The sequence below is a fragment of the Theobroma cacao genome, chromosome 10 (assembly GCF_000208745.1).
Source record: "Theobroma cacao cultivar B97-61/B2 chromosome 10, Criollo_cocoa_genome_V2, whole genome shotgun sequence".
NCBI lineage: Eukaryota > Viridiplantae > Streptophyta > Magnoliopsida > Malvales > Malvaceae > Theobroma > Theobroma cacao.
The window spans coordinates 14363581-14377602 of NC_030859.1; the positions used below are offsets into that span (position 1 = coordinate 14363581).

Genomic DNA, 14022 nt, shown 5'->3' on the forward strand with positions numbered 1-14022 from the left:
TAAAAAGTTAAATAGGACAAAATATATGCGACAGAGTATTATTTATAGTAATATTCTTGTATTAAATGTGATAATTGATGGTAAAAGTGATTAATTTCCATGCATAGAAAGAAAGTATTACTTGAAATAGAAACTTTAAAAAGGTACTCTTAAATCACTCATTAGTATAAAACCCAGATATTTTTTGCATATATATAATTTATCATCTCAAGATTTTACCCTTGTATTAATGGAATTGAATGATATCAGTGAATTTTGGGTTGCCAAGTATTGATGATATTTCCACCCATTTCAATGTTCTTTAAAGATTGTTAATTTATGGCTTTTGATTTTCCTTCTTTGAGCTTCGCGATTTTCTATGTTATTCAGGATTTAGTGCTTTATGATCATATCCTTCATGAGTCTTTTCTATTATTTTAATGAAATGTTTGGTTGAGATATTACAATACTTCTTTTCCTCTATTTCTTGTTTTCTCTCCAAGACTTTGTTTGTTTCTCTAATGGTCATTTCGGGAAAGGTTAGATTAGTCTTTACGGACTGACTTGGTAATGATTGTCACGCCTCGACCGGAATACGATAAAAGATCGTTAGACAAAAATGTCCTTAATCAATTTCAAAAATTACTATACTATATAAGACAGGACAGCCTAACCTTCATTTTCTTTCTCTTTTGTCTTTTTCTCTCTACTCATTTGTCTCTCGCTTTTTCTCTCTGAATTTTCTCCATGGCCTAAGGACAGCAGAGGACAACGACCAACCAATGCTTCCACAGTCAAACCTAATCGGGGGAAGCATCCATCTGGCACTCCACAACCAAACCTGATCACGAGAATCATCGATCAGACAAACGTAATTTTACTCGTCAAATTAATATTTAGTTACATCCACAAAAAATTCCTTGTTTTATATGATAAATATATTTAAGAGTTGAAATCCATTGTCCAAGAATATTTATACACTTTTTAATTAATTTTAAATTTTATATGCATGATTTATCTAATATATAGAGAAAGAGTATGAAATCTATCAATTGAATTAACAAAATAAAAATTGTACAAATATATATGAAGGATCTTAAAACTTAGAAGTGTATCCCTTTATATATAATCTACACTTGAATCTTAGAGGCATCAAGTTTGGTCCATAGAGACAATGTCTTTTCTAGACTTTTCTGACAACTTATGTTCTTAGAATAGTAGCTAGATATACTATGAGTCAATAGATGAAAGAGAAACAATTAAAGAAGCAATAGTTTGTTATTAAGATAATTTTACATTGGTCTTGTTATAGCATTACTTCTCCTTTGACGAATTAAGAATCCGAGTAGAGGAAACACCAATCACAAATTGCAACGCCACTTGTTGGTGGCATCTAGATCCCTTGATTTTTGCTAAATTGCTTTTGAATATAGAGAGCATCAATTGCCTTAAAATTTTACTCTGATCATATACCTATATCAGTATTTTACCTTTACAAGACTAATGTAGAGTGACTTTAAGATCTTGATTTTGAGATTTTACAAGCCTTTTTAATCTTCGAAAACTCACGATGAGAAACTACTTCAAAATCAGGTAGTAACCACACTCTTCATAGTACAAAAACCTTAGCTTGACAATAGAAGAAGAATGGTTTTTCTCTAATAAAGAGAGTCTTTTTCTCTTGTTTTTTCAAAACACTCTTAGTGAATTGTTTGTGTACATCATTTGGTGGAACACCTAAGCCTATATATAACCTTTTGAAAATCACCTGATAACTCTAATCAATATAATCTTGAAAGCATGTTATCTTATGATATTAATATCTAGTAATCTTAATAATTTTAATTTATCGAAGATTAAATGGTAAAGCAATATCTTAGATAGTATTATCCGAATATGATGATATCATGGGTGTTATCTCAAAAGTCCTATAAGCTTGATATTGTTATCAAACCAACAAAGTTGTATATATTGGGTTAATAGCAAGTAAACTCATTTGACATTTAATGATTGTGATTTGAAATCTAAAATGACTTGAAAGTCACTAGCACTTGCATCAAAACTAAAACAAATCAACATCCAAGACAACCTTATATAGTTGAAAAATGCCCTAAACCTAAAGTTAATTAGGTTTAAAGCAACCTAAACTCAAAAATTTCCACAATAAAATTAAGGGTGGGGCTATTGGCACTCCTAATTGTCTATTAACACTCCCTACTAACAACTTATAATCGTAATTTTCTAAATCACCTTCATTTAAATAATTTTTTATGTAGGTCAAATTTTAATTAATTATATTACTATTTATCTATGCACACTCCTAGTTAATATCAATCACTCTCACCGTTTGTTTATGTACCTTTTAACTCTCCATAGCTTCCGATATTCCTCGTGACTCTTCATTGCTTTCTTTCTTCTCTAGTAGCATTCAATTCATTAATTTTAAATGAATCTACTAATGGAGAAGTAGCAAATTGACGGTGAAAACATGAGCTTCAATGAAATCTTTTTCCCTAATGGCGAAAATAGCTTGAAATTGGAATTAATTGTTATCTTGGCATGCTTTCTTTTGGTATGTTCTTCTTTTCTTTGTTTAAATAACTTTTTATTTTTTTTATTTTAGAAATTCTGCTCAACAAACTTTTTTCCAAATTTATTTGTCCATATAGTTGTTTCGCATTTGTTTTAGTTGAGATGTACAAAGTTTAAGTTGGGGTAGAAAATTGATAGAATAGAGAAAAAAATAAACAAGATTATCATGAATGTTCAAAAAATTTACCCAAATTATTGTGAGCAAGTTTAGATGCTAGGTCAATAACAATTTCAGGGTTTGGTGCAAGTGGAAGTCTCTTAGATCTCAACACACTCTAATGTTAAAGTGAGTAGCAAACTCATCTCCGAATGACTTAATAATAGAGTAAATTATGTATGTCTAGTTGTTTTAAATAAGAGTTTAATCATAAGGTTGTTTGGTGGCAAAACTAATGATTGTGTTTGGGACAGAATATGGATTCAATGAATCTGGAGTTAAGCTTGTCATTTCCTTCTTTGTTTTGGAATTAGTTAACCAATCAAATGGGCTTATTTATTGTTGAATGTTTATTATATTTGTCTTCACTTTTAAGGTCATTCCTTATTAGAGTTTTAATTCCTCATCCTGCAAATAATTTGTAACAAATACACTAGTTAGTATAACGAACATAAAATATTTATTACTGATTTTTTTATTATTTCTTTTATGGACCTATGAGTTTCTCATAGAGGAATACTCTCTTTCTTTGTATTAAGTTGCAATTATAATAACAAATTATAAGGATTTCAATAAATAAGTAAAAATAAAAATAATTAATATTGTGGAGTATGAATTGACAAACATTAATATATTTAATTAAAGTTTAATTTTAATAAAAAGAAGTTATTTAAGTGAGGGTAATTTAAGAAATTATAATGTTAAGTCGTCATTGGAGAGTGTGAAAAGACAATATAGAGGAGTGCCGATGACCTCTCCTTAAAATTAATAAAATTAACTCAAACTCAAACCGGTCGAGCCTAATCGATTCCCACTAGGATTGAAAAAAAATGGAGAGGTAACATCCCATTTAAGAAAGTTTAGTCACCTTAGTAATAATTCAACTGAAAATTACATAAAAGTTTCAAATAAAATGGGAGTTTATTTATAAAAAAAAAATCTAATGATTTTTATTCTATTTAAGGTGATGGATTGATCTTTCTTTTCTTTCTTTTTTTTTTTTAAAATGATGTATAGCTATCAATAAATTTATACTTCAGTATTTGTTTTATAACTTCTACACAATGAGAAGTTATAAACCTTTCCTGTCTAATAATTAAATTGTACCTTGAGTTTGTTTGGTCTAGGTTTTTTTAGTTTAAAAATTATTATGAAGTTTTTATAAAAAAATAATAGCTTTTAAAATTAAGTTAAAGCAATTTAGTAAACTGTTTGGAAAAATAAATTATGTAAGCTCTAATTTTGGTTAAAATTACCATAAAAGTATTCATGCCATTTTCAATCACCTAATGAACCAAAATGGAACAAGTCTGTTTTTAGTTTATATACGATTTCAGATGTTAAAATCAAAGAATCCATAAAGAAAGTGGAACAACTTTTAAACTTATATAGTAGTAATAATATTAGATTTTTTGGTGAAGAAGAGAGAAAACTTTTAAATTATACTTGAATGTAGCTTTGAATTTTAGATTTTTTTCTCTTAATTTGCGTAAGAACAAAAAAAATCATAGATTTTGCTATTCTGTTGCTGGGTCTTTTATTTATTTTCTTTTTCTAGTAGTCTTTGTAGAGAGAGGAAGAGGAGAGTGAGATTACGATTTTGCATTGGAGAAAGGTGATTTGTAAAGAAAGAGAGGAGGAGATTGATTGAAAAGAAAAGGGTATTTTCTGAAAAGTTAGCGAATTTTTAAAAGAAAAGAAGAGAAAGAGTTTTCCTAGAGTTTTCTTTAACTTTTTTTTTTTAAATTTTGTTCTTTAAAAGAAACTATTTTTTAAGAGTTTTTAAAAAATTCTGTTTGGTTTGACTTCTGTTTTTAAAAGAGGGATAAACTAAAAAAAAGTCAGGCTAAATAGGCACCTCGTCCATTCGTATTTAAACTTCAAATTTTAATTGATAAAGCATCTATTTAGAACTTAATCATGATTTCTTGAATGAATTAAATTAACAATTTAATCTTTTTTTTTCCTTTGGAGGAAAATGGAGTATATGAAACCCATTCATATATTGAAGAGTAAAATACCTTGACATAACATCCCATTTAAGAATGATTAGTCACCTTTGTAATAATTTAATTGAATATTACATAAAAGTTTCAAATAAAATGGAAGTTTATTGATAAAAAAAAATCCAATGATTTTTATTCTATTTAAGATGATAGATTGATCTTTCTTTTCTCTTTTTTAAAAAATGATATATAGCTATCAATAAATTTATATTTCAGTCATATTTGTTTTATAACTTCTATGCAATGAGAAGTCATAAACCTTTCCCGTCTAATAATTAAATTGTACCTTGAGTTTGTTTGGCTTAGTTTTTTTTTAGTTTAAAAATTATTATGAAGCTCTCATGAAAAATAATAACATTTAAAATTAATTAAAGCAATTTGGTAAATTGTTTGGCAAAATAAATTATATAAGCTTAAATTGTGATTAAAATTACCGTAAAAGTATTCATGCCATTTTCAATCACCAATAAACCAAAATGGAACAAGTTTGCTTCTAATTTATATACGATTTCAGATGTTAAAATAAAAAAATTCATAAAAAAAGTGGAAAAACTCTTAAACTTGTATAATTTTTTGGTGAAGAAGAAAGAAAACCTTTAAATTGTACTTGAATGCAGCTTTGAATTTTGGATTTTTTTTCTCTTAATCTGTGTAAGAACAAAAAAATCATAGATTTTGCTATTTTATTGTTGGGTCTTTTGTTTTTTTTTTTAGTAATCTTTGTAGAGAGAGGTAAAAGAGAGGGAGATTATAATTTTGCGTTGGAGAAGGGTGATTTGCAAAGAGAGAGCAGATGAGGAGATTGATTGAGTAGAGAGGGGTATTTTCTGAAAAGTTAATGAATTTTTAAAATAAGAGAAGAGAAAGCATTTTTTTGGAGCTTTTTTTAATTTTTATTTTTTTAAAAATTGTCCTTTAAAAGAAATTAGTTTTTTTTATAAGAGTTTCTCAAAAATTCTATTTGGTTCAGCTTTTACTTTTAAAAGATGGATAAGCAGAAAAAAAGCCAAGCTAAATAGGCACCTCGTCTATTTGTATTTAAACTTCAAATTTTAATTGATAAAGCCTCTATTTAAAACTTAATCATGATTTCTTGAATGAATTAAATTAACAATTTAATCTTTTTTTTCCTTTGGAGGAAAATGGAATATATGAAACCCATTCATATATTGAAGGGTAAAATACCTGTCGTAATGTGTGGGTTCGGGAACCCGATCGCTAAACGTGGAGTGATTTGGGAGTCGCCACCAATATTTTTTTCTAGGTGTGATTGGTCACCTAATAAGTTTGTTTTATTCGACGAAATCCTAAATTGACTTAGGAATCGTCAAAAGAATGATAAACCGGCCTATGTATTTTTTAGAGTTAGGTTTGAGAGTACGGTTACGCACAGGGAAGGGTTAGCACCCCCGTGACGCCCGTTCCACTAACGGTACCATTTAATCATATATTATCCTAGCCCATTAATTTTATTCTTATGTTTCCTTAATTGTTATTTATTTAATTTGTCTTTTATTCCATTAATCAAGTCAAAATGTTTTACGAGTTTGGCGCACACATGATGCAATCATGAAATGTATGGCATAAAGTCAAGATAATGCCAAACGAAAACCTTTTATTGAGCATACTTTCCGAATCCGCCCATCATACTGGTGGGATCCGGGAGTATTCTCTCACCTAGAGAAATACCTTAGAAACTCGCCTTCGCAAGCTTACAAGGTAAATCCCATCATGGGGATAATCATTTGCGAGTAAAAAAAAAACAGTGTTTTCATGAATGCAAATCCTAATGCGGGTAAAAGCCTTTTATTAAAGATATTTCTCCTGACCCTCCCATCATACTGGTGGAGTTCAGAGGTATCTTTTCACCTAGGGAGTTTAATGATGAAACTCACCTTCGCGAGCTTTCTCGGAAAGTCCCATCATCGGGGTTTAGACCCGTACACAGAATATATCTATATGCCATGACATTTAACAATGCGACCATGATACGTGATGCACTCGTAGGCTCTATGTTCGTTTCCTATTTCCCACGAAATTCACTACTTCTTCTTTGCGTGTGTTATTATAAACAAATAATTTACGTTTATTGATTGTTTTTGTATAACCATTTCTATGTCGATATATATTTAACTATATAGATACTTATTTATTATACGAAACTCAAAAATCAAATTTTTAGACCAAGTATTATTATTTTTTATTATCCGTAATTTGTTATTTTTTGAATATGTATTTTCTACTTTTGTATTATGATTAACAAATTTATTATTATTGCTAATTTCCTATTTATTTTGTTTTGTATATTTTGATTAATTGGTGATTGAATATATAGTTTTTATTTTATTTTATTTAAAATTAAGAATATTGAAATTCCAAATTAAGACCCCTCCATCGTACTGGTGGAGTCTTAATCGAAACCCCTAACCTAGGGAAGTTTTCTTAGAATTGCAACTTCTCGCGCTCTGAATGGACATCCCATCATCGGTATTAAATTAATTAATTATTTTATTAATAATAATATTCTTTTTTACCTTATCTTATTTCTTGTATATAAAATTTTAATTTTATTTTTTTCTAACATAACTAAAATAAGTAAATAAATAAAACAAAATTAAAAATAATTCAAAATAGACATCAAAGATTCAAACCCAATAGCTGTAAAGCCCAAAACATACCAAAGTCGGGCTTGGACTAGCCAAAACTGAACCCACGGATGCCCACAACAGCTCCAGAAGCCCACTTCTCTTCCAGTCAAAGTGCACCATTTAGTGCCTTGCTTCAGCTACCCTTTGTGCGCCAAAACGACGCCGTTTGGAAGGATTAAGAAAGGTCTATTAGTGGGTTACAAAATGATGTAGTTTTGAGCCCTCTAAACCCTAACTATAAAATCCTCTTTTTCTCACCTTTTTCCATTTTCTCTCTTTCGTTTCTCTCTCTAACCGTCGGCTACTCACTCTCTTCCCTCTCTGTCGCTGCTCAGCTTATCTCTCCCCTCTCTTCCCTACGTCGGCAGCTCCCACTCTCCCTATCTACCGTCGCTCAGCCTGTCTCTCCCTTTTCTTCCCTTCGTCGGCAGCAAAATCCCAAGGCTTCAACACCTCTATCGGCTGAACCAACAAGTCCCTCTCACCAGATTTGAACCACCCAACTAAAACACTCCACCGATTACCCAAAATTCCTCCTAAAAATCCAGATCTCCACCTAAAAATCAAAACCCACGCCCCAAAAATCTCCTCATACTTCTCCTATTTTTTTTGCATATTTTTTTGATTGATTTTTTGACTATTCTGTGGTTGATTGCTTGCGGCTAAACTAGAGTGTTTGATGGCATTTGTGGCTAGGTTTTTTGTTGCTGTTTGTTGCTAAAGATTTTTGGGTTTTTTTCTTTGATTGCTTTCTCTATGATTTTTTTGGCTGCCTAGGGATTTTTGATTTTATGGGTTGCTAGGGATATCTTTTTTTGAAACCTTTCTGCTCTTTTATTTTTTTAAATCCTCCCCTTCCCTTTTGCATCGGCTTGAAACCCCTCCTTTTAAGAACTGGATTGTTCAAAATTTTGGACAATTCAAAGGTGAAATCATGCTCTTCTGAGCATGATTTCACAATGCTCTGGCAAACAGGAGGGGTTGGTAGCCGGAGGTGACCACTCCTCCCCAAATTCGGCTACCTTTCAAGGCATTAATGCCTTGTAATGATGGACTGGAGAAGGGGCTGAGCACTCGCTCAGACCCTTCCTGTTCATTCATCATTTTTTATTTTTTTTTCTTATTTTTTGAAATAGGTGTTTACAGTTGCCCCTCTTTGTACATTCTTGAGAATCAAGAATAGTGCAAAGACATAGACACCGTATTCAATTCATCTTGGGGCAAGTTTGATTCTAGCAATTTGATCTAGGCTTGACCTATCTCAAAACAAGTTTGATTAAAAACATGAAGTACCTAGGCTTGACCTGAGTTCGTAAAAGAATGAAATTTCTAATTTTGATCTAAGCACAACTCGTCTCAAAATAGGTTCAATAAAAAAAACAAATATTTCTAGACTTGATCTAGACTCGACCTATCTCAAAACAGGTTCGACTTAAAAATTGAAATTCCTAAGCTTGATCTAGGCTCGACCTATCTCACAACAGGTTCAACTTAAAAATTGAAATTCATAGACTTTATCTAGGCTTGAACTATCTTGAAACAGGTTCGATTTAAAAAATGAAATTCCTAGACTTAATCTAGGCTCGACCTATCTCACAACAGGTTTGATTTAAAAATTGAAATTCCTAGACTTTATCTAGGCTCGACCTATCTCACAACAGGTTCGATTTAAAAATTGAAATTCCTAGACTTTATCTAGGTTCGACCTATCTCACAACAGGTTCGATTTAAAAATTGAAATTTCTAGACTTAATCTAGGCTCGACCTATCTCACAACAAGTTCGATTTAAAAAATTAAAATTTCTAGACTTAATCTAGGCTCAACCTATCTCACAACAGGTTCGATTTAAACAAACGAAATTCCTAGACTTAATCTAGGCTCTACCTATCTTAAAACAGGATCGATTTAATTCTTTAATGCCAATTTAATTGGATTAACATGAAATGAAAAGACTCAAATCCTTCCATCAAAGTTTTACAACCTCAACACTTTAGGTCGAGTGAATTTCTACCTTTGAAGTTTGGAAAATGAATTAATTTTGATTCTTGTCGAGTGCATGGCTAGGCATGTATGCATGATTGACATGATAGAATGCTTTTCATGTTTATGATTCATTAAAGTTCCAAGAACTTTGCTTCATCCAATTTTTCACTGCAGCTTTCAATGACCTTCGTCTTGTGCCTTTCTTCATTGGCTGACATTCTTGATTTTCCTTAGACGTGCCCCCTTCTTTTTGACATTTGACTCTTTTTTTTTGCTCAAGTTTAAAGCTCTGCCATTCCTTTTTCTCATTATCAAGTCTTTTGTTGAACAAGAAGTGTAATTTCTTGCTTAATTAGTTTATTTCTTTCACCAGTCATCATTCATTTCTATGACAATCATTATGTGAAATCATGGGATGGTAAAGAACAAAAGGGTTAAAATAAAGAGGCGAAGGAGAATTTCATATATGAGAAGTCAAATAATCTAAGGGAAAGAGAATTTATAGAGCAAACATTAGATCTTTAAGTAATGAACACTCAGACCATTGATGTTCGACTTCAAGAATTGTCCTTGATTGATGCTTTGAGCAAATCTGTAGGTTGCAAACTCCCTAACTTCCTTTGTTTTGCGAAATTGTGGAGCTCCATTCATAGTGTACTTCTACCTCAATCTTGTGTTCCATTTGGGCTGACATCTTTAAGTTTCATTCTAACTTCCTGCTTTTCGGCCTCAAGCCGCCCTTTTCGGGTTTTCAGCATAAGCCTCCTCCTTTATGTACGAGCTACCCTTTTCGGGTTTTCAACCATGAACCCCCTCCATTTTTTTTAAGTATAGTACTTTTTCACCGCATCTGCATTTATCGAGTTAGGCAAATCCTCCTCATCCATGTAAGCCAAAATCAAAGCTCCTCCTGAAAAAGCCTTCTTTACCACATATGGTCCTTCCCAATTTGGCATTCATTTTCCCTGAAAATCGATCTGATTAGGGAGTATTCTCTTGAGAACTAGCTCTCCTTCTCGGAACTGCCTAGGACAAACTTTTTTCTCGTATGCTCACATCATCTTTCGTTGGTACATCTGGCCGTGACAAAGAGTCACGAGCCTTTTCTCTTCAATCAGATTCAATTGCTCGTAGCGGGAGCGGACCCACTCAGCATCTTCCAATTTTGTTTCCATCAACACCCTCAATGATTGGATTTCTACTTCAATAGGTAGAACTGCTTCTGTACCATATACTAATGAGTACGGAGTTGCCCCAGTAGAGGTACGCACAGAAGTTCGATATGCATGCAAGGCAAAAAGAAGTTTCTCATGCCAATCTTTATAAACTTCAGTCATCTTTTCGACAATCTTTTTGACATTTTTGTTGGCTACCTCTACCGCTCCGTTCATCTTCGGACGGTAAGTTGTTGAGTTATGATGCTTGATCTTGAATTTAGCGCAAACCTCTTTCACCATCGCACCAATCAAATTGCTTGCATTATCAGTAATGATTCTTTCCGACAGCCCATACCGACATATGATCTCCCTTTGGATGAACCTGCACACCACCTTTTGTGTCACATTGGCATAGGAAGCTGCTTCTACCTATTTCGTGAAATAATCAATGGCCACCAATATGAATCGATGTCCATTAGAGGCTTTTGGCGTAATAAGCCCAATCACATCCATTCCCCACATTGAAAATGACCAAGGTCCTGTGAAAATGTGCAATGGGACTGGTGGAGCATGGATTCTATCTGCATAAACTTGACATTTGTGGCATTTTCGAACCAAGTTTATGCAGTCTGATTCTAATGTCAACCAATAATAACCAGCTCTCATAATTTGTCTAGCCAACATATGTCTATTAGCATAAGCTCCACAAGTTCCTTCGTGGACTTCTTTCATTATTTTGTTGGCTTCCATAACATCTACACATCTCAAAAGTACTTAATCTCGACTTCTTTTGTAGAGCACTTCCTTGCTAAGGAAGAAACCCATTGCTAATCTTCTAAGAGTTCGCTTGTCATTGTCCGTGGCATTCTCAGGACATGCCTAGTGGTTGATGTATTGCACGATATCATGATACCACAGCTTACCATCAACCTCTTCCTCAACATTCAAGTAGTGTGCGGAGGCTTCACGGACTTCTAAATCAAAAGGGCGTACATAAGCCGTTTCTTTTATTTTGAACATTGCTGCGAGAGTGGCTAAAGCATCAGCAATCTGATTTTCTTCTTGAGGCAAATGGTTGAAGTTGATTTCCTTGAATTGTTTGCTTAATTCTGTAACTAGCTTTTTATATGAAACTAGTTTAGAATCTCTGGTTTCTCATTCGCCTCTCATTTGACATATCACCAAAATCGAATCTCCGCAAACCTCTATCGCGCCGACCTTCATCTCGATTGCTGCTTGTAATCCCATTACCATCGCCTCATACTCTGTTATATTATTAGTACAATTGAAATTCAATCTCACCATGGCTAGATAGTATTTTTCATTTGGAGAAATCAACACTGCCCCAATTTCGTGCCCCAAAGCATTGGATGCTCCATCAAAATACATCTTCCATGGATTAAGTTCTTTGGGGCCGTCGTTTTCTATGTGCAAGACGACCATCAAATCTTCATTTGAAAAATCGAAATTTATAGATTCATAATCCTCATTAGCTCGATCTGCGAGGAAATCAACAATGACGCTCCCTTTGATTGATTTTTGGGATACATACACAATATTATACTCAGACAATAGCACTTGCCATCGAGCTATTCTCCCAGACAGGAAGGGTTTTTCAAAAATATACTTGATGGGATTTAATTTTGCCACCAACCATGTTGTGTGATACAACATATATTATCGAAGCCTCTAGGCGGTCCATGCTAGCGCACAACACATCTTTTCGAGTGCAGAGTATTTGGACTCATACTCTATGAATTTCTTGCTCAAGTAATATATGGCCTGTTCTTTCTTCCCAGTTTCATCATGTTGTCCCAGTACATATCCCATAGAATTCTTGTTCACAGTTAAATACAAAATAATAGGTTTTCCAACCATCGGTGGCACCAAAACCGGTGAATTTGTGAGATATTCTTTGATTTTATCAAAGGCTATTTGACATTCTTCATTCCATTCTCCTGGGTCTCGTTTTTGAAGCAGCTTGAAGATTGGATCACATTTGCAGGTGAGCTGGGATATAAATCGAGCAATGTAATTCAATCTCCCTAAAAATCCTCTCACTTCTTCTTGCGTTTTGGGAGGTGGCAACTCTTGAATAGCTCGTATCTTATCCGGGTCCACTTCAATTCCCTTTTCACTTACTATGAACCCTAACAATTTCCCAGAAGTTACACCAAAAGTACATTTTGCAGCGTTCAACTTGAGCTGAAACTTTCGCAATCTCTTGAACAGCTTCTTGAGATTGACAGTATGATCCCTTTCTGTATGAGATTTTGCAATCATGTCATCCACATATACCTCTATCTCTTTATGCATCATATCGTGGAACAAAGCTACCATTGCCCTTTGGTAGGTGGCACATGCATTCTTCAATCCCAATAGCATTACTTTGTAACAAACGTTCCCCACATGGTTACGAATGTTGTTTTTTCCATATCTTCGGGTGCCATCTTAATTTGATTGTACTTAGAAAAACTATCCATAAATGAGAATAAAGCATGCTTTGCTGTGTTGTCCACAAGAGTATCAATATGTGGCAAAGGGAAGCTATCCTTCAGACTCGCTCTGTTCAAATCCTTGTAATCGACGAACATTCAAACTTTTCCATCCTTTTTAGGAACTGAAACTATATTAGCCACCCATTCAGGATACTTAGCCACCTTTAAGAATCCAGCATCAAATTGCTTCTTTACTTATTCTTTAATCTTCAACAACATTTCTGGCTTCATCATTCTCAACTTCTGTTTAATAGGCTTGCAATCCGATCTCAAAGGTAACTTGTGGACAATAATGTTAGTATTAAGACTTGGCATGTCTTGATATGACCAAGCAAATACATCCACATAGTCACGGAGCAGTTCTTCTAGCTTCTGTCATTCATTAAATGACAGCGAGGTGCTAATCTTAACCTCTTTCTTTTCTTCCCCATTTTCGAGGTTAATCATTTCTGTGAGTTCCTGATGAGGTAAAATCTCCCTTTCTTCCTATTCCAACATTCTCGACAAATCAGGGGGTAAGTCATAGTCATCCATTTCCTCTTCATTGTTCAATTCATCAACGTTTGACACTTTCTCAAAATCAAAATTCACATTGTTCTCCAGATTGTCTTCGTGTTCATTATCTAAGGACCTGCAAATAGGTAAAATTGATCATGTGTATGGGCAAGTATTTATTGGCTAATAGAATAGATTAAAAGGGAATATGCAAAAGGTTGATGAATTATGAAATACATTATGCATTGTCATTTATTTAAATGATGAAGGTGTAACAGAAAGCCCTACTCAAACAAGAGATTACTCTTAACACCCTTGGGCATAGGCATTTAGATAAAATTGTTCATTACATTTTCAAAGACTTAAAGATGATGGGCAATTCTGTGGCTGTCCAATTGGTTAACTCATCTCTTGGCAGTACTGGATACACTACAGGGACCTTCTCGTTAGGTTCTTCATCTTTGATCATGTGGATTGATAGCTCACCAAACATTCGTAGAACCTGA

General features: G+C 33.2%; 1 protein-coding gene across 1 annotated transcript; it reads right to left on the reverse strand.

Moving 5' to 3' along the window:
- Positions 10419 to 12863, reverse strand: LOC108663626. The gene is made up of 4 exons (XM_018128844.1): positions 12236 to 12863; positions 11727 to 12112; positions 11437 to 11642; positions 10419 to 10905 (listed from the first exon to the last, which is right to left on the reverse strand). The coding sequence occupies exons 1-4, from the start codon at positions 12861 to 12863 to the stop codon at positions 10419 to 10421; spliced, it is 1707 nt and encodes a 568-aa protein (XP_017984333.1).

Excerpts from the sequence above, each read along its gene's own strand:
- LOC108663626 (XM_018128844.1), bottom strand. The coding sequence starts at position 12,863 with ATGGTAGCTTTGTTCCACGATATGATGCATAAAGAGATAGAGGTATAT. Across the intron at positions 12,113-12,235 it reads TGCACTCGAAAAGATGTGTT|CTCGATGGCAAGTGCTATTG; the intron begins GTGCGCTAGCAT and ends CTGGGAGAATAG. Across the intron at positions 11,643-11,726 it reads TGAAGGTCGGCGCGATAGAG|CTAGTTACAGAATTAAGCAA; the intron begins GTTTGCGGAGAT and ends TCATATAAAAAG.